The sequence below is a fragment of the Bombina bombina genome, chromosome 3 (assembly GCF_027579735.1).
Source record: "Bombina bombina isolate aBomBom1 chromosome 3, aBomBom1.pri, whole genome shotgun sequence".
NCBI classification, from domain to species: domain Eukaryota; kingdom Metazoa; phylum Chordata; class Amphibia; order Anura; family Bombinatoridae; genus Bombina; species Bombina bombina.
Window position 1 is genome coordinate 417337805 of NC_069501.1, and position 26181 is coordinate 417363985.

Consider the following 26181-nt stretch of genomic DNA (forward strand, 5'->3'; position numbering starts at 1 on the left):
GCCATTTACTCATGCTGGTCTCAAAATCTTTCCCCTGTGTTACCATTCCTTAGTCAACCAACCATCATCTAAAATTAACATTCTTATGATTTTTTTTATTTTAGAACATTTCCTTGTTTAAAAAATGTGTTTTATTTGGCTATGTTAGCAGGTTTGTTGCAATGTGAAGTGAGCTTGTGTAAATCTTAAATAAAAAACTAAACTAACCATAACTATATGAAAAACAGATGCACTTTCAACAGGTAAGAAGTGTTGAGAAAAAAAAATCATAAGCTCCAAAAGCTTTTTTTTATATATTTATTTTAAGGATTTGTAAGGTGTCACAAAATTTTAAAATTCTAAAAATGTAATGTGAATGGTGTCAAAAGTGGCCAAAACTAAGATGTTTCCATTTCTGAAAACAGCTTACCAGGTAATTCTAGAGCAACAGTGGTTTGTCCTCACTGGTAATATACCTGCACTTTGCTACAACATTATGTTCTACTGTCTATAGGGTGTTTTCTTCCATGTCCCAACAACAGAAAGTAACATTTTATTGATTTTTTTGAAGTTGTAAAGTTTATTTCTGAACAGAAGCAAGAAAATCTGTAACATAAACTGTTTTGTGACACTAATCATAAACCGGCAACCCAGGAAGAGAGGGTAGGCTGTCCTTCCAAACAATATACCCACAACATATAGGTTAATTTGTCTCCCAGTATATTGTGCAAAATGTCCCGTCTAGAGACAATATCAAGTGATATGTATCCATCATGTATAGTGATAGTCCTCAATTTGTACATACCCAGGTAAAATGGTTAAAAATACAAACTAAAACTTAGTGGATAAAATGTGTTATACAGGCCAAAGATGTAAAATGATTTCATCTGTGTTCTTCACCGCTATTGCTATAGGAGTGTTAAAAAGAATTGTAGAAAATGGTACATAATACTTGTTATATTGTTGGTTGAGTGTTTTCACTTGTTTATGAAGCACAACGTGCTTTGAAGAGCATATTTGCCATTAATATAGCTAAACATCACAAACTGAAAAGTAAGGGTTCTTAAACTTTCAGAATTCATTAAAAACTTTTAAATGTCAACTCTTAAAAAAAAGAAAAATAAATAAAAATATATATTTTAGATAAACACAAATGTGTGCAAAGTTAAAACAAACAAAACAGATAAAACTGTCAGAGGCTTATGATAACTTGAATCATATTTGAAGCCCAATAACTTCTATTCACTGTATGACAACTTAGCATCATAAGCAGTTTCTCTACCCTACCTCGTCGACCAGTAAACTATGAAGGTCATGTTAGAGTGCAAGCTTACATCAGATCTTGCAGAACATATTATAATAATTATTGCATTTTTTTTAAATTACAATAAATTAACCTCTTTTAGCTAGCCCCTTCCTGTCCCTTCTTCACTGTGTGCATATAACCTTGACATGCATAGCCCCATGTTAGTAATAAATTAATGACTCTTTGAGAGTTGATAAAAAGTAAAATAGTTGACCCTATTTTAAAGCCCTACAGAGCTTAACAACAAGTCTAACAATGTTCTCTCGCCATGCAAGACTGTAGGGTTAGGTCATGGACATTATTTTTTTTAATGTCTGCATAGGGTCCATATAAAGGACAGAGGTGAGAATTTTGGAATGACTATCTCTGATATAACCCTCATTATAGCCTCACACTCTACATTAATTCATTTTCAATGATGTGGAGGTATGTAATCTATCGTGTACACACTTTCATAGATATTACTTCCCATAATGCAGAGCAGTGCAAATTATTCACACTGCAGAACATTTCAATCCCATGATACATCACTTCAACTCTGTTTTGTACAGTGGCTCTTCTATTCTCTCCATTAGCATATTCTCTTTAACAGATTTTCATATTCCTCTGTACGTCTCCTCTACCTCTTGAGCTGAAGACAAGAGGACAATTAGCTGCCCTGTTTAAATAAGAATAAGATCTATTTTTGTGTATCAATATATGCATAACAGATCCAGAAATATATATATAGAGAGGGAGCTAGATAGCAGCAGCAGCTCCCCCACGTCTTTCGTCCACACTGGTAGGGCAGAAATAAGTTGAAGGTCCGAAGGATAAGGGAGACAGGATCAACTGGGCAGGAGAACATGTTCGAGGCAGTAAGTAACATTGTCCCAATGCCTCCATAGCGTGAGGAGAGAAAGCAGGAATAAAATAGAGGAAAGTAGACGTAGCCGAGTCTTGACTAGAGGGGTGATGAAGCTAGCAGTCGTAGATACGAAAACCAGCAACACAGCCATTAGGGCCAGCAGCACATTGATGAACTTTCCCAAAAGAGCCCGCGCATTGGCATTTTCTACTCCCTCAAGTTGTACAACTTGCTGCTGCTGTTGCTGCAACTCGAGCTTAGTGATCCTGGTGAGGCAGGACTCCACCGCTTCCTGAGGGGCAACAGAAACAATAAGATATGGAGTTTAGAGGATAGGAAGGAGACAGAGAAATGAGTTTGTGAGTAGTAGCTAAAAAGTTATGGAAAAGTTTTGTTAAAGGGACATTAAACACTTTGAGATCTTAAAATTATAAATCGTATATATATATATATATAGAACCAAGAGAAGGTAAAATATAGAGGCGCTTAGTGTGAGGAGCTAGTTACAGTATCTATAATAAGACACATAAAGTACAAAGAGTTACAATAATTCCCTGCTGATTGATATTAGGGGCAAAAACCCAGATACATATATAAAGCTATCACAATGTTTGCAGTTATATTGTTTACAATTATGTTGCTAATATCAAATACCTGCAGCTATCTGTATAATATATAGAGATACTAGTCTAGCAAATAATGTTGATATTACTAGAACACCACAGATGACAAAAAGTTTCGCAGTACATACAGTTAGTACAGGCAATTTTCCAAAGAAAAACCACAAGAATGTGCATGCAGTTAGAGTCCATATGTGAAACTGTTGTGCAAAAAAAGGAAAAAAGGTGGAAATCCCAAGGTGGCAGATCACACTGTCCCCTCAAGGGGTTCTACTTACTCTCCTTTACCTCAATCTGTATGAGGTAAGTGTCGCGTGGGGTAAGTAGAAAGTCCTTCCTTGTAGTGGCAAGTGTCCGATGGCTTGTTTCCTGTCTTCCAACGCTTTCACTCACATAGATGAGATGGGAAAAAGCAGAAAAGTAGTAATAGTGCAACCCCGTTAATAAGGATATATATGCACAATTCTGTATAGAATAGCACTCACACTAGACAACCTCAAATGGATATGAGGTATTTTATTAGCATAATAGGATAAAACCAGGTATTGGCATGAACAGTAATCGTATTTTAAAAACAGTTCAGTGCAAGACAAATATAGCATATGAAAGTCCTAACGCGTTTCGAAGGTCTACACACATACACAACCTTCTTCTTCAGAGGAAAAGTGGTCGTGTATGTGTGTAGACCTTCGAAACGCGTTAGGACTTTCATATGCTATATTTGTCTTGCACTGAACTGTTTTTAAAATACGAATACTGTTCATGCCAATACCTGGTTTTATCCTATTATGCTAATAAAATACCTCATATCCATTTGAGATTGTCTAGTGTGAGTGCTATTCTATACAGAATTGTGCATATATATCCTTATTAACGGGGTTGCACTATTACTACTTTTCTGCTTTTTCCCATCTCATCTATGTGAGTGAAAGCGTTGGAAGACAGGAAACAAGCCATAGGACACTTGCCACTACAAGGAAGGACTTTCTACTTACCCCACGCGACACTTACCTCATACAGATTGAGGTAAAGGAGAGTAAGTAGAACCCCTTGAGGGGACAGTGTGATCTGCCACCTTGGGATTTCCACCTTTTTTCCTTTTTTTGCACAACAGTTTCACATATGGACTCTAACTGCATGCACATTCTTGTGGTTTTTCTTTGGAAAATTGCCTGTACTAACTGTATGTACTGCGAAACTTTTTGTCCTCTGTGGTGTTCTAGTAATATCAACATTATTTGCTAGACTAGTATCTCTATATATTATACAGATAGCTGCAGGTATTTGATATTAGCAACATAATTGTAAACAATATAACTGCAAACATTGTGATAGCTTTATATATGTATCTGGGTTTTTGCCCCTAATATCAATCAGCAGGGAATTATTGTAACTCTTTGTACTTTATGTGTCTTATTATAGATACTGTAACTAGCTCCTCACACTAAGCGCCTCTATATTTTACCTTCTCTTGGTTCTATATTTTTTGGGCTCTATTAGTCTTGTGGGGTTTGGGGATCCCACTTTTCTAATAAGTAATTTTGGGGCTGCATAGTGAGCTAACTACACTTCATTTATAATTATAATATTACAATATAATAATATTTATTTTCAGGAATTTTTACTAGCATTACCTATACTTGCGCCGGTGTCACAATCTTTCTCTTTGTCCACATATATATATATAAAAAAGAAAACTATGTGATACCCTTTCATTATTTATTTTCCCCTTTTTCCTGTAATTCAATTCTAAAATTGTGAGCTTTTCAGTTCCTGTTAGAAATGGAAGTGCAGAACTCTGTTATATTGCACACAGCCATTGGTTGCACACTCTAGTGACCTATTTATATCTGTCCCTAACTGGCCACAGCAGAGTAAATAACATACATAGTATTATTTTATAGACATTAAAACTTTTACACTTATTTTGTCAATATTCAAACAGCTAATGAAACTTTAAGAAAAACATCTACATGGTATTCTCAGACTAATCTTTTCTTTGAACGCAACATTCTATCTAGCATTTATTTAGTGTTTAATGTCCCTTTAAGGGCTTGAAAGAATTAAGAGTTTGTATGTTTGTAGAGTGAAAAATGGGACAAAAATTAAGACAGATAAATATTTATATACTGTAGGTATAGGTATTAAAGGGACAGTCTACACCAAAGTTGTTATGGTTTAAAAAGATAGATAACACCTATACTACCAATTCCCCAGCTTTGCACAAGTTACATTGTTATATTAATATACTTTATAACATTTAAATCCCTAAATTACTGCCTGTTTCTAAGCCACTACAGACAGCCTCTTATAAAAATGTGTTTTTTTTAGCTTTTCACAATAAGACACTGCTAATTCATCTGGGCCATATAGAGGACATTGTGCTCATTCCTGTGGAGCTGAGCAGGACACAGCACTAATTGGCTAAAATGTAAGTCAATAGATAAAGAAATAGCCCTGAGATAAGGGGCAGTCTGTGATTACCTTGTATCTAAGCCTCTGCAGAGGTACAAATTATATTAATATAAACGTGTTGGTTATGCAAAACAGTAGTGTGTGTGTGTGTTTTCTAACCGTTATAGTTATAGGGAATAAAGGGGTTACCCTCATACAAATAAGCTATAGTTATGTAACTTTGATCTGAGCATAGGGCTCCCATGAGCCTCTGCAAATAAATGGACATTTATTCACACCAGGTGATCACTATTACCACTGTGATAACCTGGCTATTAAAACTTATATAGGGGCTTTATTTTAAAGAGGCGCTTCTGGGCTTTAAAATAAGTGAAGATGGGTTGTCTATGGGCCTGTTATAACGTGATAATTTGCCTAAACATGTTTATTATTTTATATTTTACTTATACTTTATACCCCACAGACACACACTGTTTGAAACAGCAGGCAATTACCTTTCAAATGGTGGGTCTTGGGGGTCTCTAGGACTTAAGGGAGCTCAGATTAAGGGGTTTAAACACTTACCCCCATCCAGCTCCTTTTTTTACTCATTCCCCAGTTTTGCATAACCAACGCAGTTATATTAATACACTTTTTACCTATGTGATTACCTTGTATCTAAGCCTCTTCTGACAGTCCCCTGATCACATGGCTATTTATTTAGTATCTATTGACTAGCATTTTAGCCAATTAGTGCTGTGTCATGCACAACTCCACGGGAGTGAGCACAATGTTATCTATATGCCACACATGAATTAGCAGTCTCTTGTTGTGAAAAGCAAATAAAAAAGGATGTGATAAGAGGCTGGCTGTAGTAGCTTAGAAACAGGCAGAAATTTAGAGGTTTAAATGTTATAAAGTATATTAATAAAACAATGTTGGTTGTGCAGAGCTGGGGAATGGGTAGTAAAGGCGTTATCTATCTTTTTAAACAATAACAATTTCGGTGTAGACTGTCCCTTTAAGTCTTGCGCAGATACTGTGCACTTCTCGGTATCCAGGGCTTGGTGACCCCCAGTGATGCAGGGACACTTGTCTACTTCATAGTCCCGTAAGAGCGTGGGACGTTGAGTGACAACACGTGATTGTTATCTGTGCTGAAAGCATTACGTTGATGACGAACACGTGTTGTCACATGGCGTAAAGGGGTTAAACAACTTTACAAATTACATCTATTATCCTATTTGCTTCATTCTCTTGGTACCAATTGTTGAATGGGCAGCAATGCACTAGTGGAAGCTAGCTGAACACATCAGTGATCCAATAACAATACATTATATGTGTAGCCACCAATCAGCAGCTGGCTCCCAGCAGTGCATTGCTGCACCTGAGTCAATTTATGGAAAGCTTTTCAGCAAAGGATACAAAGAGTACAAAACACATTAAATAATAGAAGTGAATTTGGAAAGTTGTGTAAAATGACTTGCTCTATATGAATCATGAAAGTTTAATTTTGACTTTACTGTCCCTTTAAACCAGAAACATTTTTGCTTTTCTAGAAAATTGCAGTATTACAGGGATGCAAAATACATTTCAAACAAACAATGGTGGTAAAGTTTAAATACATAGGGCCAGATTACGAGTGGAGCATTATTTAGCACTTTCGCTAGAGCGGTAATTGTGCTAGAAGTAAACTGTTTGTGCGTCGGTTGAGCTAGTATTATGAGTTGAAATTAAAAAGAGCAATTAGAATATTATGCACGCAATAACCTATTCCCTCATAGAAGTCAATGGAGGAAAAAAAGTGGAAAAAACCCCTAACATCCTACTGTGCGCTAACCTGACATGAAAATATTAATATTTCACATTCCAATGTTCTGCACGTAGAAGAATATGTTCTATTTATTCATAAATACACATTTCTATATATCTGATGGTATTTTGGTACTATATATATATATATACAGTATATATATATATATATATATATATATATATATATACACACATGATTATATATAGGTATAGATAGATACAGATATATATATTTATTAATATATATTTAAAAATACTTAGAACATATTCCCCTATGTGAAGAACATTGGAATGTCAAATATTTGCAGTAAATACCCAGTATAACACTTTATTAAATATGATTATTGCATAAATATGCTTTTACAAGGGATCCAATGCACTTATATATATGTCTATATACAGTATGTGTACATATGTATTTATATGTGTATATATGTCTATAAATACATCTGTGTGTGTATGTATATATATATATATATATATATCCAATTAAGCAAAAGTGCACTCTCACCTTCCAAATCTCTGTGCCAGAGTGCCAGCAGTTAAATAAACAAAGAATAAAGAAGGCACTCACTGGTCTTTCAAACAAAATGTGGTTTAATTCCTTGTGAAGTTTCAGGGAAACACTCCCCTATATATATATATATATAGGGTTTGACTTTTATGGGAGAATAGTTAATCGTGCGTGCGATATTCTAAGGATGGCTTCTTGCGCTCCTCGGGTTAGCGCGTGAACGAAAACGGATTACTTTCAACTCATAATACGAGCGCAACCCAATGCGCCAAAAAAGCTTACTTCTAGCGCAGTTAACGCTCGAGCGGGAGTGTTAATTAGCGCTCCATTTGTAATCTGGCGCTAAGGAAGAATGTGCAATTAAACGAAAGAGGTGATCGGCACCACTAATATACCTGGATATCCCTGGCTCGCTCATATGATTGATAAGCCACCTTCTCTTCCATGCTGGCCAGCTCCTGCTTCAGGAGAGTCATCTCATTCTGGTGGAGCTCTGTCAAATCATTAAGCTGCTCTTCCAACCGCTCATACCTGCATATAAGGAGGGTAAAATGATCACATCCAGTCCCTACTTTGACAATAACATATTGCACAATACCATGAAACTTGATAATAGTCATAACAGTTTTTAAAAGTGACACTAGCTTTAATGTATATATTTGTTAAATCTATTGTTAAGACATGTCCCAATGTTTTAAAACCCCCAAAACATTTGTATCACAAGGTCAGTTGCAAACACATTTTTCATTATCACTGTTTATCACAATTTTGTTTTACAAAGCGTCAACATCATCCATCAAAGTCATTTGTGAAGATTCAGAGGCACTAGCTGGTATATCATATTCTAAAACATATTTTCTTCACTGTTTACAAAATGTTAGCATAAGCCCCCATCAAGTATTGGCCACCACCTTTCTTAGAAGACAAAGTGATTGATGATCTAAAGTTCTCTCGGCTGGCAAGATTATAAAAGAATGTTCGCCAGTCCTTCTATTTCACTGGTAGAATGATCTAAAGCCACTTTTTACTCTGAAAACAGGGTGTCTCGCTAAGGGGCGTACGCTGCATTTTCGTATGAAAAGTGCACAATAAAATTTGTATTTTAAACATCACACAAAACAAATAATTGAATTATTCACACAAAAATAAGGAGGAAAAAATTGTATTGTTAAGGTGCATCAAAAATCGTAACAAAATTCTTATTTTACCAAAAACATAAAATTTGTTTGTAAATTACATAGGAATAAATCAAATTAAATATGCACAGCATAAATCATAATTTATGCACACTGAATGTGCAAAAACACACAGAAATTCGAAGTTATAAGTACAAAATGTAAAGCACAATTGTTGTTTTTTCGGAGAATGGGTTGAACATAGGCTTTCCATGGGTGTATATGAAAATGTTTCTCTAATCCAAGTGTAATTCTGTAAAGATTTTCGCACTACAGATCTCACATTTTTTTCGCGCCAACTAAAAGGTGGCAAGCTTTTCTCAAAACACTACAAAAATATATAACCCTAATAGAAAAACTCATGCATGCATACGAAAATATAGGCGAATGTAAGATGCTATACGCAGAAAGAAGAGTAATGTAATTTATATTGGCTGTAGGATTTCATTTTGGAAGTGTACCCCCCTGCTCACTGTAACTTTGCTCTAAGGAGAGAAGTGTACCTCTCTAGCGAGCTCCATTACTTTAAATAGGAGCCATCTCGCCACTCGCAGGGACTGCCCCTCTTTTACGATCATTCCACCAGGGCAGCCCCCGCGAGAGTCGGCGAGAAAGATCTGGTGAGGTTTAGATAACCAAGCCTAAAATGTTACTATTATTTTAATAGCAAGGGCACTACAAAAAAGTTGTACTTGCCTTGAAAATCATCACCCATAACAATAGTAAAGTTAGCACAAATGAAACAGACATTCTTTGCATATCTAGGAGTGCCTCAGGTACAAAGGATGGGTGACTGCTTTTCATACCTCATCCTATCAGCTCTGTGATGATGTCAACACAGCTTAAGAAGTGGGTTCTGAGAGTTTAAGGCTCTGAAGTCCTGTCATTGTTACTGCCGGCAATATACTTTGCAGAGAAATTATGCAAAAGAAATTCAATAAAAAAAGTAATTCTTGTCATATTGTTTTCTTCTGGAGCAACTGTTCTTTCACCTCAGGGGACTATCTGCCAGACAACAGCTCAAGGATACAGACACTGACTGATAAGGAATGTGAATAACTTAAAAAGACCTACTTGTTATACCCATAAAACAGTATAGCGGGAGATTAATGGCTTCATGGATTTATGACTCATGTAGTTTACACAAAACATAAATAAATATGGATTTTGTTTTTCTATTTGTAGCTACAATATATAATTCATTTTTTTACAACATGTAAATGTGATTCTGGTGACTATAAGTGTAACTTATCTCCTAAAATGACATCTATCACCGAGTTCTACATACTCCTGATGTATTTGGATGCTAACATACTGTGATAGAAATAGTGACAATATATTTGTATCTATGTGTAAAAATATCTCTAGTGGAGGAACCAACTAAAATTGAGGGAGCTACACTGAAAGATTAAAAATGTAACGAGTAATGTTTCTTAAAGGTGCATTAAACACTAAGGGCCAGATTACAAGTGGGGCGCTAAATATCTCTTTCATGAAAGTGATATTTGCGCTCCACTGTGTAATACCAGCGCACGATAATGTGAGCTGGTATTACAAGTTGTTAGCAATGCGAACGCGACCTCGCATTCACATTGCTGGGAAGTATTGCGCTCATGACAGCGCGCTTCCATAGGCATCAGAACCTAAGTGCAACGAAGGGGGTATGTAGCGCAGTGATGGCAGCAAATTTAAATATATATGTGTATATGATTATATACATATATATGTATGTGTTAATATGTGTATATACACATATTCACAAATAAATACAGGTGGCCCTCGTTTTACAACGGTTCAATTTACACCGTTTCAGAATAACAACCTTTTTTTCCAGTCATGTGACTGCTATTGAAAAGCATTGAAAAGCAGTGCATTTATTAAAATAGCCAGTAGGTGGAGCTGTCCCGTTGTATTGCAGCAAAGCCAAGCAAGCTGAATTTAATCAGTTTAACCAGACCTGAGCTATTGAGCAGATTTCAAAGGAACAAGATCTTACTGTCTATAAATCAGTCCAGATTGGAATGCATAGAAAGAACTGTTTGCAGAATAATGCAAGTGAAGTTTGTGTTGTGTGATTATTTTATTAGGTTTATAATGCTGTTTAGCAAATGTTTTTGTTCATTTATTTTAGTTTAATTATATATTCTGTGTTGTGTGATTATTTTATTAGGTTTATAATGCTGTTTAGCATTTAAAGTCTTCATTTCAAAGCTTTAAAAATAATGTATTAGGTGTTACTTATGACAATTTTGAGAGGGGCCTGGAACCTATCTCCCTCACTTCCCATTGACTTACATTATAAACTGGGTTTCAATTTACAACGGTTTCGATTTACAACCATTCCTTCTGGAACCTAACCCTGGCGTAAACTGAGGGCTACCTGTATATATTTATATAACCATATACATTTACTGGGAACACACAGTTTCCATAGACCGCAATGTAAAGGCACTTTTCAGTGGCATTTTTTCTAACACCCCACTCCCACCAACTTTTGACCCAAAAACATAAATTATGCTTACCTGATAATTTAATTTCCATCTGTATGGGAAGAGTCCACAGCTGCATTCCTTACTTTTGGGAAATACTGAACCTGGCCACCAGGAGGAGGCAAAGACACCCAGCCAAAGGCTTAAATACCGCCCCCACTTCCTCATAACCCCAGTCATTCTGCCGAGGGAACAAGGAACAGTAGGAGAAATATCAGGGTGAAAAAGGTGCCAGAAGAAAAAAAAATTTTTTAGGACCGCCCACCGTAGAACACAGGCGGGAGCTGTGGACTCTTCCCATATAGATGGAAATTAAATTATCAGGTAAGCATAATTTATGTTTTCCATCTTAATATGGGAAGAGCCCACAGCTGCATTTCGTACTTTTGGGAAACATATACTCAAGCTCTAGAGTACACGGAATGCTAACGGGAGGGAAAAAAGAGAGGCGGACCCAATCTGAGGGCACCACAGCCTGCAAAACCTTTCTCCCGAAGGCTGCTTCAGCAGAAGAAAAAACATAAAACTTGTAAAATTTTGAAAAAGTATGTAAGGAAAACCAGGTAGCCGCCTTACAAATCAGATCCATAGAGGCCTCATCCTAGAAGGCCCAAAAGGAAACCGCTGCTCTCATAGAATGAGCCGTAATCCACAGAGGAGGCTTATGTCCCGCCGTCTCTATGCAAAACGGATGACACTCCTCAATCAAAAAGGTAAGGTAGTCGAAGAGGCCCTCTGACCTCTACGCTTCCCGGATAGAGAGCAAACAGAAGAATAGGTTTGTCCAAATTCCTTTGTGGCCTGAAGATAGAACTTCAAGGCACAAACCACATCCAAAAATACATTGTAAACGTTCCTTCGACGAAGGAGGATTAGGACATAAAAAAGAAACCACAATCTCTTGATTGATGTTGCGAACTGACACAACCTTAGGAAGAAACCTAACATGGTTCGTAAAACAGTCTTATCGGCATGAATAGCCAGATAAGGAGGGGCACATTGCAAAGCAGCAATTACAGATACTCTGCATGCATAAGCAATAGCCAGTAGAAAAGGAACCTTCCCAGACCACAATTTTGTGTCTACTTCATGCATAGGCTCCAACGGAGCCCAATGCAACACTTTAAGAGCAAGATTTAAACTCCAAGGAGGAGCCTAGATCTAAACACAGGTCTGATCCCAGCAGAGCCTTAACAAAAGGCTGCACATCTGGAAGCTCAACGAACCTCTTCTGCATTAACACAGACAGGGCCGAAAACTGTCCCATCAGGGGACTTGCAGAAAGGCCCTTCTCCAGGTCATCCTGGAGAACAGAATAAGTAGGTCCTCCACACCTATGATAGATGCGACCGCTGCTCTCATAGAATGAGCCGTAATGAACAGAGGAAGCTTATGTCCCGACGTCTCTATGCGAAACGGATGACACTCCTCAATCAAAAAGGTAAGAAAGTCGAAGAGGCCCTCTGACCTCTACGCTTCCCGGAGAGAGAGCAAACAGAAAAAGAGGTTTGGCCAAATTCCTTTGTGGCCGAAGATAGAACTTCAAGGCACAAACCACATCCAAAAATACATTGTAAATGTTCCTTCGATGAAGGAGGATTAAAAAAAGGAACCACAATCTCTTGATTGATGTTGCGAATTGACACAACCTTAGGAAGAAACCTAACATGGTTAATAAAACAGTCTTATCGGCAGGTCTGATCCCGGCAGAGCCTTAACAAATGGCTGCACATCTGGAAGCTCTGCGAACCTCTTGTGCAGTAACACAGACAGGGCCGAAAACTGTCCCATCAGGGGACTTGCAGAAAGGCCCTTCTCCAGTTCATCCTTGCGAACAGAATAAGTAGGTCCTCCACACCTTATGATAGATGTGATGAGCAACCAGCTTACAAGCTTGATAAGAATAAAAATAAGTCTCTCAGAAACCCCTCTCTTGGCTAGGACTAAGCGTTCAATATCCACGCAGTCAGCCTCAGATAATCTAGACAATGATGAACAAAGAAACCTTGGTCAGCAGATCCCTGCAACAAGGTAACTTCCATGGAGGAGATGATGACATCCCCACTATATCTGTGAACCATATCCTTTGCGGCCAAGACGGAGCAATCAGTATCACTGACGCCTTTTTGACTCGAGACACTACACTAGGAAGTAGTGGAAACGGCCAGAAAGGATAAATTGGATTGAACCTCCAAGGCACCGCTAATGCATCTGTTAGCTCCACCTGAGGATCCCTGTACCACGACCCATATCTGGGTAGCTTGGTATTGAGACGTCATAAGATCTTCCTCTAGCAAATCTCTGCTAACACTCGGAATGGAGAGACCATTCACCCAGATGAAAGGATTGTCTGCTGAGGAAATCCGCTTCCCAGTTGTCCACACCCGGAATTTGGATCTCTGACAGCGAACAAATGTGTATCTCCCCCACACTAGAATCCGAGATACTTCCCTCATAACTAGGGAGCTTCTCGTTCCCCCCTGATGGTTGATGTAAGCCACCGAGGATATATTGTCTGATTGGAAACTGAATAACTGGGACGAACCCAGCAGAGGCCAAGCCTTCAGAGCATTGTATATTGCCCGAAGATCCAAAATGAGGTCAGGAGGGAGCTTTACCTCCTGAGACCATAGGCCCTGTGCCTTCCTGGCAGCCCAAACAGCTCCCCATCCTGACAGACTCGCAACCGTAGTCACAATCACCCAGGATGGTCTTAAGACGGACGTCCCTCAGGACAAGTGATCCGGATAGAACCACCAAGAGAGCGATTCTCTCGATCGGTTGTCCAGAGATATCTGTTAAGACAGATCCGAATGATCATCGTTCCACTCCTTCAGCATTCACAGTTGCAACAGTCTGAGGTGAAACCTGGCAAGGGAAATTATGTCCATGCCGGACACCATGAGACCAAGCACCTCCATACACCGAGCCACAGATGGACTTAAGGAGATCTGGGGGGCAAGATGTGTTGAAGCTAGCTTGCAACGTCTCTGGTCTGATAGAAATATTCTCATGTCTATGGAGACTATTATAGTACCCGTGATTCGACCCTGGTAATTGACACAAGAGAACTCTCTCTAGATTATCTTCCATTCATGGGAACGAAGAAGACAGAGGAAAGATTCCGAATGGTCCACTCTTTGAAAAATTTCTTGAAGCTGTAGCTAGACCAAACGGAAGGGCAATAAACTGGACATGCTGGTCCAGGAATGCAACCTTAGGGGTTGGAAGTGGTCCTAGAGGATTGGTACGTGAAGGGAGCATCATTCAGATCTATCGTGGTCATGAACTGTCCCTCTCGAACTAGGGGAAGAATGGCCCTTATTGTCTCCATCTTGAACGAGGGTACATATAAAAACTTGCTTAAGCACTTTAGGTCCAGAATCGGACGGAAAGTTCCCTCCTTTTTAGGGACCATGAAAAGGTTTGAATAGTATCCCAAACCTCTCACTGTGATAGGCACTGGGACAATAACTCCTAAGAGGACAAATCCCGTGCATGCCCCAGAAAGGCTTCCCTCCTTACTGTGTCAGAAAGAAAGAAGGAATCTGCCCTTGGGTGGCTGAGACTTAATACCTATCTAAAAACCTTGAGCTATGACCTCTAGGACCAATGGATCCTGCATGTCCCTACACCAAGCGACTGAAAAGAGTGACATACTGCCCCCTAAACGATCCAAAAGAGGACAGGGGACAGCCCATTCGTGCCGACTTAGACTTGGCAGGCTTTTGCTCTGCTTGGATTTATCCAGGACTGAGCCAGTTTCCAAGACTTCTTGGATTGCTCTAGCTTAGCAGAGAACAGCTGACATGGGCTTTATCAGAACGAAAGGAACGACAATCGTCCCTTATACTAGTTCATATACTCTTGTGGTAGGAGGGCACCCTTGCCCCCTGTGACCGTGCGGATAATTGAGTCCAGGCCTGGACCAAACAAAATCATTCCCTTCAAGGGGAGGAAGAAGTCTAGACTTAGAAGTCCAATCCACAGACCATGACTTCAGCCAGAGCCCAACGGGCCTGAACAGAAAAAGCTGAAGCCATAGCATAGCGAATAATCTGACACAGATAAAAGAATTAGCAACCCTCAAGGTCGTAAATATTTCCTGAGGAACATGAAGGGACCCATCACCTCGATCAAATCCTATAAGGAGTCACACCAAAAGGTAGTTTCTCTAGCAACTGTGGCAACAGCCGCCACCGGTTGAAACAAATATCCTGTATGTTGAAACATCTTCCTTAACAGAGTTTCCAGCTCTTATCCATGGGCTCTTCAAACAAAGAACTATCCTCAAGTGGGATAGTAGTACGTTTTAGCAAAGGTGAAGATAACGCCACTCCATTTAGGGACGGAACCTTACAACTCCATTGAGAGACCAGGACCGGGAACAATTTGTTATAGGGAGAAGAGGGAAAAAAGGAATTCAATCCTGTCCCCTTCATTCCTAATAATGTTCGCCATCTAATAGGAGCAGAGAAGGAAAGGCACCACCTCTATTCAATTTAGGAATTAAAGGTTCATCAGGCAATATGACCTCTGGAACCTCTGAATTCGCCAAAAACTTCCTTTAGAAGAAAGCGCAAATTCCAAAAAAACTAAAGTCTGGTTCCTCCGCAGCTGGAGGTTTAGAGGCAGTAGACTCCAACCCAGAAAGTTCTTACTCTGAAGTCTCAGAAATAACTTCATCCTCGGATAACCCTATCAGTTAAATCCAAAAAAAGAAAATTTATGTTAAATTTGTTTCTTTTTAGACAAGATGAGTCCACGGATTTCATCCTTACTTGTGGGATTACGCCTCCTGGTCAGCAGGAGGAGGCAAAGAGCACCACAGCAGAGCTGTATATATAGCTCCTCCCTTCCCTCCCACTCCAGTCATTCGACTGAAGTTAGGAAGAGAAAGGAAAAGCCAAGGTGCAGAGGTGCCTGAAGTTTGCAAAATTAATAACCTGTCTCATAGAACAGGGAGGGCAGTGGACTCATCCAGTCTAAAAAGAAACAAATTTATCAGGTAAGCATAAATTTTCTTTTCTTTTTAAAGACACGATGAGTCCACGGATTTCATCCTTACTTGTGGGATACAATACCAAAGCTAGAGTACACAGATGATAAGGGAGGGACAAGACAGGGAACCTAAACAGAAGGCACCACTGCTTGAAGAACCTTTCTCCCAAAAACAGCCTTAGTCGAAGCAAAGGTATCAAATTTGTAAAATTTAGAAAAAGTGAGAAGAGAGGACCAAGTTGCAGCCTTGCAAATCTGTTCAACAGAAGCATCATTTTTGAATGCCCATAAGGAAGCAACAGTCCTGGTGGAATGAGCCGTAACTCTTTCAGGAGGCTGCTGTCCAGCAGTCTCATATGCAAAACGGATGATACTCTTCAGCCAAAAGGAAAGAGAAGTAGCCGTAGCTTTCTGACCCTTATGTTTTCTAGAAAAAATTACAAATAGAGAAGACGACTAACGAAAATCCTTAGTCGCTTGCAAATAAAATTTTAAAGCATGGACTACGTCCAAATTGTGTAGAAGACGTTCCTACTGAGAAGAAGGATTAGGACACAAGGAAGGAACAACAATCTCCTGATTAATGTTCTTGTCTGAAACAACCTTAGGAAGAAAACCAAGTTTAGTACGGAAAACCACCTTATCCGAATGAAAAATAAGGTAAGGTGAATTATATTGTAATCCTGGGAATCCTAACTCTAATCCATGAGTAGCCCTTGGATGCACACCACTAAAGATATTAAAGCCATATCATATGGTAAATCTTCCTAGTTACAGGTTTACGTGTCTGAATTAAGGTATCTATGACCGAATCAGAGAAACCCCGCTTGGGTAGAATTAAGCGTTCAATCTCCAAGCAGACAGTTGCAGAGAAAACTAGATTCGGGTGAAGGAAGGGTCCCTGAATGAGAAGGCCCTTCCTCAACGGAAGTTTCCAAGGCGGCAGGGATGACATGTCCACCAGATCGGCATACCAAAACCTGCGAGGCCACGCAGAATCGATGAGGATCACTGATCCCTTCTCCCGTTTGATTCGAGCAATAACCCGGGGAAGAAGTGCAAACGGGGGGAATAGATATGCTAGGCTGAAGGACCAAGGAACTGCCAAGGCATCTATCAGCTCGGCCTAAGGGTCCCTGGACCTGGACCCGGACCCGTATCTCGGAAGCTTGGCATTCTGACGAGATGCCATGAGATCCAACTCCGGCCGACCCCATTTGAGAATTAGGTTGGAGAATATTTCCGGATGAAGCCCGACTCTCACTAACGTAGGCAAAGAGAATGACTGGAGTGGGAGGGAAGGGAGGAGCTATATATACAGCTCTGCTGTGGTGCTCTTTGCCTCCTCCTGCTGACCAGGAGGCGTAATCCCACAAGGATGAAATCCGTGGACTCATCGTGTCTTTAAAAAGAAATTATTTGATGTACTCTGGGAATGAGTGCAATATGTAACAGCAGGGCGAATCAAAGCATTAAAGGTTGCAGACACCGGCGACTGAACTGCGCAGTAACGTCTGGTGAAAAAAAGCCCCCCTCCAGATGGAGGATCAGCAATGCTACGGGAAAACTGCATGTGTAAAGAGATAACAATGTAGGGTACGCACCTCACCGGACAACAGCTCCTCAGAGGTGGACGGCTCCATGATATCAAACATGTTTGATATTATCACATTATCAAGGCATATGGAACATAATTGAGAGGGGGAACTAGGGCCTCCTCACCATATAAACAGGAATTACTCTTTGGGAATAGAGGGAGTGGCCTCTAAAGTAACAGAATCCTCCATCGCTAGTGCAATAACCGGAGAACTAGAGAAATAAAACATCTTATTTTAATAGAAAAACGGCACCCTTATACCCCAATGGCTGGGGCACTCTCCACCTCCTATGACCCAGACAGTACAGAGATTTATGACTCCTCTCTGATAGAGGAAAAGTAAGCAAAAGTGAGAAACTTGGGGGTATACTATAAAAATATATATTTATTTTTATTTTCGCAGTCCACAATAAAAGATTGGATATGTAGATAACCTAGGTGAAGCAATTGACCCAGTTCATAAATATATAACTTCGTACCAGGACGGTATGTAAAGATATAGTAGTGGCGTCTGTGAGGTGTACTTGAGGCCCAAATTCTGCAGAAGTGGCTACACAGACAAATATAACATGTCATACACTGGCTATATGGCTCGGTAACATAAGACGTTTAACAAAGTACACTTGCAATAAAAGTTGATGCCACGGCGGGCCCACCTCACATACCTTCTCACAATGCGTGGATCCTTAGCGCTGCGGAATCTGTTGGTGCTCTACAAATAACCGATAATAATAATAATCCTTACTGGGCGGTTCCTCCCTTGCGGACAAGGGGAGCACCGTGGTTGTCATGGACAAATCGAGGTATGTAGAAGAGGCTTTAAGACAATTAACCAATACAGAGAATTATACAATACTTGCCAGATATCCCACTAATCAATTTGCAGAGGAATTCAGTCACCTATTGGATGATGGAGTGGAGCAGGGGTGTATTGATACAACCACAGCCCAATGTCTTTATGTAGAACACCCTAGAACACCCCTGTTCCACCACCTTCCAAAGGTGCATAAGTCTCTGGACCAAGTCCAGGGCCACCCCATTGTTAGTGGGATAGGTTCCATTTTTGAACGCCTGTCAGAATGGCTGGACTCGATACTCTACCCTTTTGTTAAGTCCTTGCCATCTTATATCAAAGATACCAAGTCGGTACTTAACCTAATGAAAGAAATTACCTGGCAGAAGGAGTTTTGTTGGGTCACTGTGGATGCAGTGGCCCTATACTCCTCTATACCGCACGAAGAAGGTATTAAGGCTATTGAGTATTATCTGAAATTCCATTCAGAATTCTCTATGTGTTTTCAGGAATATGTGATCAGGGTAACTAGGTTCCTATTAACCCATAATTTTTTCCAATTCCAAGATACTTTCTATCTCCAGAGGTGTGGAACCGCTATGGGGGCCAAATTTGCACACTCCTATGCCAACCTATTTTTAGGTTGGTGGGAGCAGCTCCACATCTTTGGAGATAGAAATGTCTACCAAAACGATATTTTCCTATATGGAAGATACATCGATGACCTTCTCTTCATTTGGAGGGGGAGGGTGGAAGACATCCTTGAATTTGTAAAACTTTTGAACAAGAATAAAGTGGGACTAAGTTTCACTTATGAAACAAATCCTGATACTATACATTTTTTGGATATCACCCTTAAAGGGATACTAGCCCCAATTTTTTCTTTCATGATTCAGATAGAGCATGCAATTTTAAGCAACTTTCTAATTTACTCCTATTATCAATTTTTCTTTGTTCTCATGTTACCCTGATTTGAAAAAGCAGTAATAAAAGGTTAGGGGCTGGCCCATTTTTAGTTCAGCACCTTGGTAGAGCTTGCTGATTGGTTTGCTACATTTAGCCACAAATCAGCAAGTGCTACCCATGTGCTGAACAAAAAATGGTCCGGCTCTAAAGCTTACAGTACTGCTTTTTCAAATCAAGATAGCATGATAACAAAAAAAATTGATAATAGGAGTAAATTATAAAGGTGCTTAAAATCTCATGCTCTATCTGAATCATGAAAGAAAAAAATTGGGTTTAGTATCCCTTTAAGGGTGACAGTGGTAGAACAGTGATTACCAAAATTTATAGGAAGCCAATATCGGGAAATTCATTGCTTCATGGGAGAAGTTGCCACCCCAAACATACAGTGGGAGCAGTTGCCAAAGGAGAATTTATACACCTTAAAAGGAACTGCACACTAGAAAGCGACTTCTCACATGAGGCAAGGGAATTGGAACATAGATTAAAAGAGAGAGGCTATACCAACAAAGTCATAAAGACAGCTAAAAGAAAGGTTGATGGTTTGCAGAGATCTTCTCTACTGATGGAAAAAAGTAAGAGCAATGAACAATATCAAGGGGTCAATTTCATCACCAATTATAGCAAGCAATTTCCAGAGAATGTGAAAATAATAAAAAAACATTTTCACATCTTAGAGGCGGATGATAAACTAGTAGACCTTGTGAATGCAGGGGTCAGATGTAGTTCCAAAAAATGTCCGACTTTGGGAGCGAAGCTGTCTCCCACTCTTTTGAAAACTGAACCAGACAGACCCTCATCATGGTTAACCAGCTTGGGTATGTACCCTTGTGGTCACCACAAATGCAAGCCGTGTGAATACTTAATGAAAACCAAGCAGTTTACTTCACACATAACAGGGGAAACGTTCAAAATACTATCCTGTTTAAATTGCATATCTACAGAGGACATTTAACTATTATATTGCCACGTATGTGGATTGCAATATATAGGTCTCACCTCTAGAGACATAAAGTCAAGAATCAGAGAACACTTATACACAATTACTAGGGGAAAATCTAACATCCCACTGGTGTGGCACTTTAAAAACAAACATAAAGGTGATATCAACACACTGCGATGGTGTGCCATTGAGAAGGTTAAAACACCAAAAAGAGGGGGTGATGTGGAAAAACTACTTGCCAAAAGGGAGGCCTTCTGGATGTTCAGATTAAGAACAAGACATCCAGAGGGCCTGAACTCAAGATATGACTTGATCAATTACTGGGAGTAGATACATGCCAGATGATCTCGTCATATCTGTCCTCCCTATTGCATAAGCACATATTACATGAAATGTCTTATCAGTTAGCCTTACAGGTCAAACATGGAGTTGGAGCTACATAGTAATCATAAATATCACACAACCTAATTTTTTATCACAGTTGAGGATATCAGTATTTATATATGGCAATTTTAGATTGAGGTCGAACTATATTGATTACATAAGACATATTGTGACTGCATTGGCTCAGTAAGATGCTTTACACATTAATTCATAAGTACTGGATTAAGCTATTGTCTTTATCCTAGATTTGTCAGAGGGATATATCCCGGCGAATAGGAAGAATTTAGTGTTGCACCGTAAGAATTTGGTTAGACTTTGTCTATAGATATGCTGATTATAATCCAAAAAGTTATTTCCCCAATATTCTGTGAATTTTTTTTTTTTTTTTTAGGATATGATATAACGTTAAAACTACCTGCAAATTGTATTTAGATTGTCTATACTAACTAAATGCATTCTATATATCTTTTCGCATACCAATTAGAATAATATTGCTGAGATTCTATAAAATTTGACATATCGAGGTATAAAGGTATTGTAAGGTGTCAATATATTCCCTCTATATTGGTCTTAAATGAATAATATTTACAATAGAAAGTAAAGGGTAAAGTATCCCTAATAAAATGTTCAGCAGTTTTATAAACTACACTAGTGTATCCATTATCACACAGTTTCTGGAATGTTAACAAAGAGTTAAAAGAGGAGTTACTCTGATAACCAATTAGCTTACAGAGTGTGCTTTTAAACTTGAGGGTGTCAGCAAAATGTTAAGCTATGACTACGGCTTCATGCTGAAATGCGTAAGCCCTATTTTGCTCTGCTCTTTTTAACCATTTTTTCACTGGATACTGCTGACCTTCACCATTTTAAAGTTGTCTGGAATAAATTGTTGTTTTATTACAGCTGTGGTGCTTGTCCTTCATTTTTTGCTATCCTCTCTGATAGACACCCGGTCAGGAAAGAGGGAATGAATAAGTGCACAATGCAGGACTGTCCCTGCTATGAGAGAAAGCGCGCCAAGCTTGTAAGCTGCATGGCTCTCAAAGTGAAAGTGAAACCTGTATATTCCATAACAGCCTATGAGTCCATAACATCTCACACACAAAGCAGCATAAAATCATTATTCCCCCCCCCTGTTCAATAATCCCCCTAAGGAGATAGTAACCCTTGATTCTATACAGATAAAAGGAGTCACACTGTGACCCTGTCTTCTTGTGTTATCATACATGTATAAAATATGAAACGATCTTACCAGAATCTACGCCGTGGAACAGGAACACGGCCCTTCAAGTGTGTCAGATAGTAGCATCGCTTCTGACATGGACTTGAGTGAAGAAAACAGGCAGCGAAACTCGTCAACGCTGATTGCCTATGGAGCTGTTAATATGAGACAGGATGGTTTCCCAGAAAGACTCTCCCTGCATCTCTGGACTCCTACTTTCATCCATGCTCTCACTGAGAGGCTGACAGGACTACTTAAAACTCCAGTGCTATCTCGAAGAGTACTACCCTCCATAACAGACTACTCTGAAATCTTCTAACACTTATCTGCCAACCTCCTGAGACAAAAGGCAAAGAATGACTGGGGTTATGAGGAAGTGTGGGCGGTATTTAAGCCTTTTGTTGTGTGTCTTTGCCTCCTCCTGGTGGCCAGGTTCAGTATTTCCCAAAAGTAAGGAATGCAGCTGTGGACTCTTCCTATATTAAGATGGAAACAGATGCTGCTATCTTTATTTTTTAATAAAATACACTACACTGAGATCTGTGGTTAATTTTACAAGCGCTAATTGCTAGTGCGAGCTTGCGGTAGCAATAACCAGCCACTTGTAATGGCTGATTAATTAACGCGCACCCGCAAATGGGCAAATTTGCCCATTTATGGGCGTGCGATAATTTGTGCTCCACTTTTAATCTAGCCCTAAATACATTTTATACGTAGAGTATTGAGGTCATTCCCTGCCTCCCTCTAGTAATGGGTGCTGGCTGCCATGTTGAAATCTAGCTTTTACTACATTCCAGTGATGATCTGTTTGTACATGTGCAGTAAGTCTCCTTCAGATACCTGCAGTGTAACTTAGGTTCCAAAATGGCAGCACCCATGATTGGAGGGAGGTGAATTAAGTATTTAGTGTTTAGTGTGCCTTTAAGATCTTATGTGGTCTATGCTGCAGTCTCTATAAGAATATAAAAGTTTGATTGTGTAACGTAACTTTTTCATTTGTCTGTTTCTTTAGTCATTAAAAAGAGACATAACAAAGGATAGACAAATCAAAATTAAATGTGCATGATTCAGATAGAGCATGTTATTTTAAGATACCTTTAAATTCACTTCTATTTTCAAATGTGCTTCATTCTCTTGGTATCCCTTGTAGAAAACACAATTTATGCTTACCTGATAAATTTATTTCTCTTGTGGTGTATCCAGTCCACGGATCATCCATTACTTGTGGGATATTCTCATTCCCAACAGGAAGTTGCAAGAGGACACCCACAGCAGAGCTGTAATATAGCTCCTCCCCTAACTGTCATAGCCAGTCATTCGACCGAAAACAAGCCGAGAAAGGAGGAACCATAGGGTGTAGTGGTTACTGTAGTTTAAATTTAAAAATTACCTGCCTTAAAATGACAGGGCGGGCCGTGGACTGGATACACCACAAGAGAAATAAATTTATCAGGTAAGCATAAATTGTGTTTTCTCTTGTAAGGTGTATCCAGTCCACGGATCATCCATTACTTGTGGGATACCAATACCAAAGCTAAAGTACACGGATGAAGGGAGGGACAAGGCAGGAACTTAAATGGAAGGAACCACTGCCTGTAAAACCTTTCTCCCAAATATAGCCTCCGAAGAAGCAAAAGTATAAAATTTGTAAAATTTTGAAAAAGTATGAAGCGAAGACCAAGTCGCCGCCTTGCAAATCTGTTCAACAGAAGCCTTATTTTTAAAGGCCCAAGTGGAAGCCACAGCTCTAGTGGAATGAGCTGTAATCCTTTCAGGAGGCTGCTGTCCAGCAGTCTCATAGGCTAAGCGGATTAAGCTTCTTAGCCAAAAAGAAAAAGAGGTTGCCAAAGCCTTTTGACCTCTCCTCTGTCCAGAGTAGACAATAAACAAAGCAAATGTTTGACGAAAATATTTAGTAGCTTGTAAGTAAAACTTTAAAGCACAGACCACGTCCAGATTGTGTAACACAAGGATGGAACCACAATCTCTTGATTGATATTCTTGTTAGATACCACCTTAGGTAAGAACCCAGGTTTGGTACGCAGGACTACCTTATCCGTATGAAAAATCAGATAAGGAGAATCACATTGTAAGGCAGATAGCTCAGAGACTCTACGAGCCGAGGAAATAGCTACCAAAAAAAAAAAAAAAAGAACTTTCCAAGATAAAAGTTTGATATCTATGGAATGAAGAGGTTCAAACGGAACTCCTTGAAGAACCTTAAGAACCAAGTTTAAGCTCCATGGTGGAGCAACAGGTTTAAACACAGGCTTGATTCAAACTAAAGCCTGACAAAATGCCTGAACGTCTGGAACATCTGCCAGACGCTAGTGCAAAAGAATAGACAGAGCAAAAATCTGTCCCTTTAAGAAACTAGCTGACAATCCTTTTTCCAAACCTTCTTGGAGAAAAGATAAAATCCTAGGAATCCTGACCTTACTCCATGAGTAACCCTTGGATTCACACCAATAAAGATATCTACGCCATACCTTATGGTAAATTTTCCTGGTGACAGGCTTTCGTGCCTGTATTAAGGTATCAATAACTGACTCGGAGAAGCCACGCTTTGATAAAGTCAAGCATTCAATCTCCAGGCAGTCAGCCTCAGAGAAATTAGATTTGGATGGTTGAAAGGACCCTGAAGTAAAAGGTCCTGTCTCAGAGGCAGAGACCATGGTGGAAAGGATGACATGTCCACTAGATCTGCATACCAGGTCCTGCGTGGCCACGCAGGTGCTATCAGAATCACTGATGCTCTCTCCTGCTTGATCTTGGCAATCAGTCGAGGGAGCAGAGGAAACGGTGGAAACACATAAGCCAGGTTGAAAGACCAGGGCGCTGCTAGAGTATCTATCAGTGTCGCCTTGGGATCCCTGGACCTGGATCCGTAACACGGTAGCTTGGCGTTCTGGCGAGACGCCATGAGATCCAGTTCTGGTTTGCCCCAACGGAGATTCAGTTGTGCAAATACCTCCGGATGGAGTTCCCACTCTCCCGGATGAAAAGTCTGACGACTTAGAAAATCCGCCTCCCAGTGCTCTACACCTGGGATATGGATAGCTGATAGGTGGCAAGAGTGAATCTCTGCCCAGTGAATTATTTTTGAAAACTTCTAACATCTCTAGGGAACTTCTTGTTCCCCCTCGATGGTTGATGTAAGCTACAGTCGTGATGTTGACCGACTGAAATCTGATGTACCTCAGAGTTGCTAACTGAGGCCAAACCTGAAGAGCCTTGAATATCGCTCTTAGTTCCAGAATATTTATTGGAAGGAGAGACTCCTCCTGAGTCCACGATCCCTGAGCCTTCAGGGAGTTCCAGACTGCACCCCAACCTAGAAGGCTGGCATTTGTTGTTACAATAGTCCAATCTGGCCTGCGAAGGTCATACCTTTGGACAGATGGACCCGAGATAGCCACCAGGGAAGAGGATCCCTGGTCTCTTGGTCCAGATTCAGTTGAGGGGCCAAATCTGTGTAATACCCGCTCCACTGACTGAGCCTGCATAGTTGCAGCGGTCTGAGATGTAAGCGTGCAAACGGCACTATGTCCATTGCCGCTACCATTAAGCCGATTACTTCCATACACTGAGCCACCAAAGGGCGCGGAATGGAATGAAGAACCCGACAGGAATTTAGAAGCTTGGATAACCTGGACTCCGTCAAGGTAAATTTTCATTTCTACAGAATCTATCAGAGTCCCTAGAAAGGAAACTCTTGTGAGTGGGGATAGAGAACACTTTTCCTCGTTCACTTTCCACCCATGTGACCTCAGAAATGCCAGTATTACGTCCGTATGAGACTTGGCAATTTGGAAGTTTGACGCCTGTATCAGGATGTCGTCTAAATAAGGGGCTACTGCTATGCCCCGCGGCCTTAGGACCACCAAAAGCGACCCTAGAACCTTTGTAAAGATTCTTGGGGCTGTAGCTAATCCAAAGGGAAGAGCTACAACTGGTAATACCTGAGAAACCGATGATGATCTTTGTGTATCGGATTGTGAAGATAAGCATCCTTTAGATCCACTGTAGTCATATATTGACCCTCCTGGATCAGTGGTAGGATGGTACGAATAGTTTCCATCTTGAACGACGGAACTTTGAGGAATTTGTTTAAGATCTTTAGATCCAAAATCGGTCTG

At 39.8% G+C, this 26181-nt stretch overlaps 1 protein-coding gene across 5 annotated transcripts in view; it reads right to left on the reverse strand.

Moving 5' to 3' along the window:
- Positions 1 to 530: 530 nt before the first annotated feature.
- Positions 531 to 26181, reverse strand: part of TMCC2 (transmembrane and coiled-coil domain family 2) — a 236226-nt gene continuing 210575 nt past the window's right edge. For all 5 annotated transcript variants that reach the window (XM_053706619.1, XM_053706621.1, XM_053706620.1 and 2 more), the window contains 2 exons: positions 7871 to 8006; positions 531 to 2424 (listed from right to left, as the gene is read on the reverse strand). In XM_053706619.1, the coding sequence (XP_053562594.1) occupies positions 2113 to 2424; positions 7871 to 8006 (448 nt within the window). In that variant the 3' untranslated portion in view covers positions 531 to 2112. The remainder of the gene's footprint in view (positions 2425 to 7870; positions 8007 to 26181) is intronic.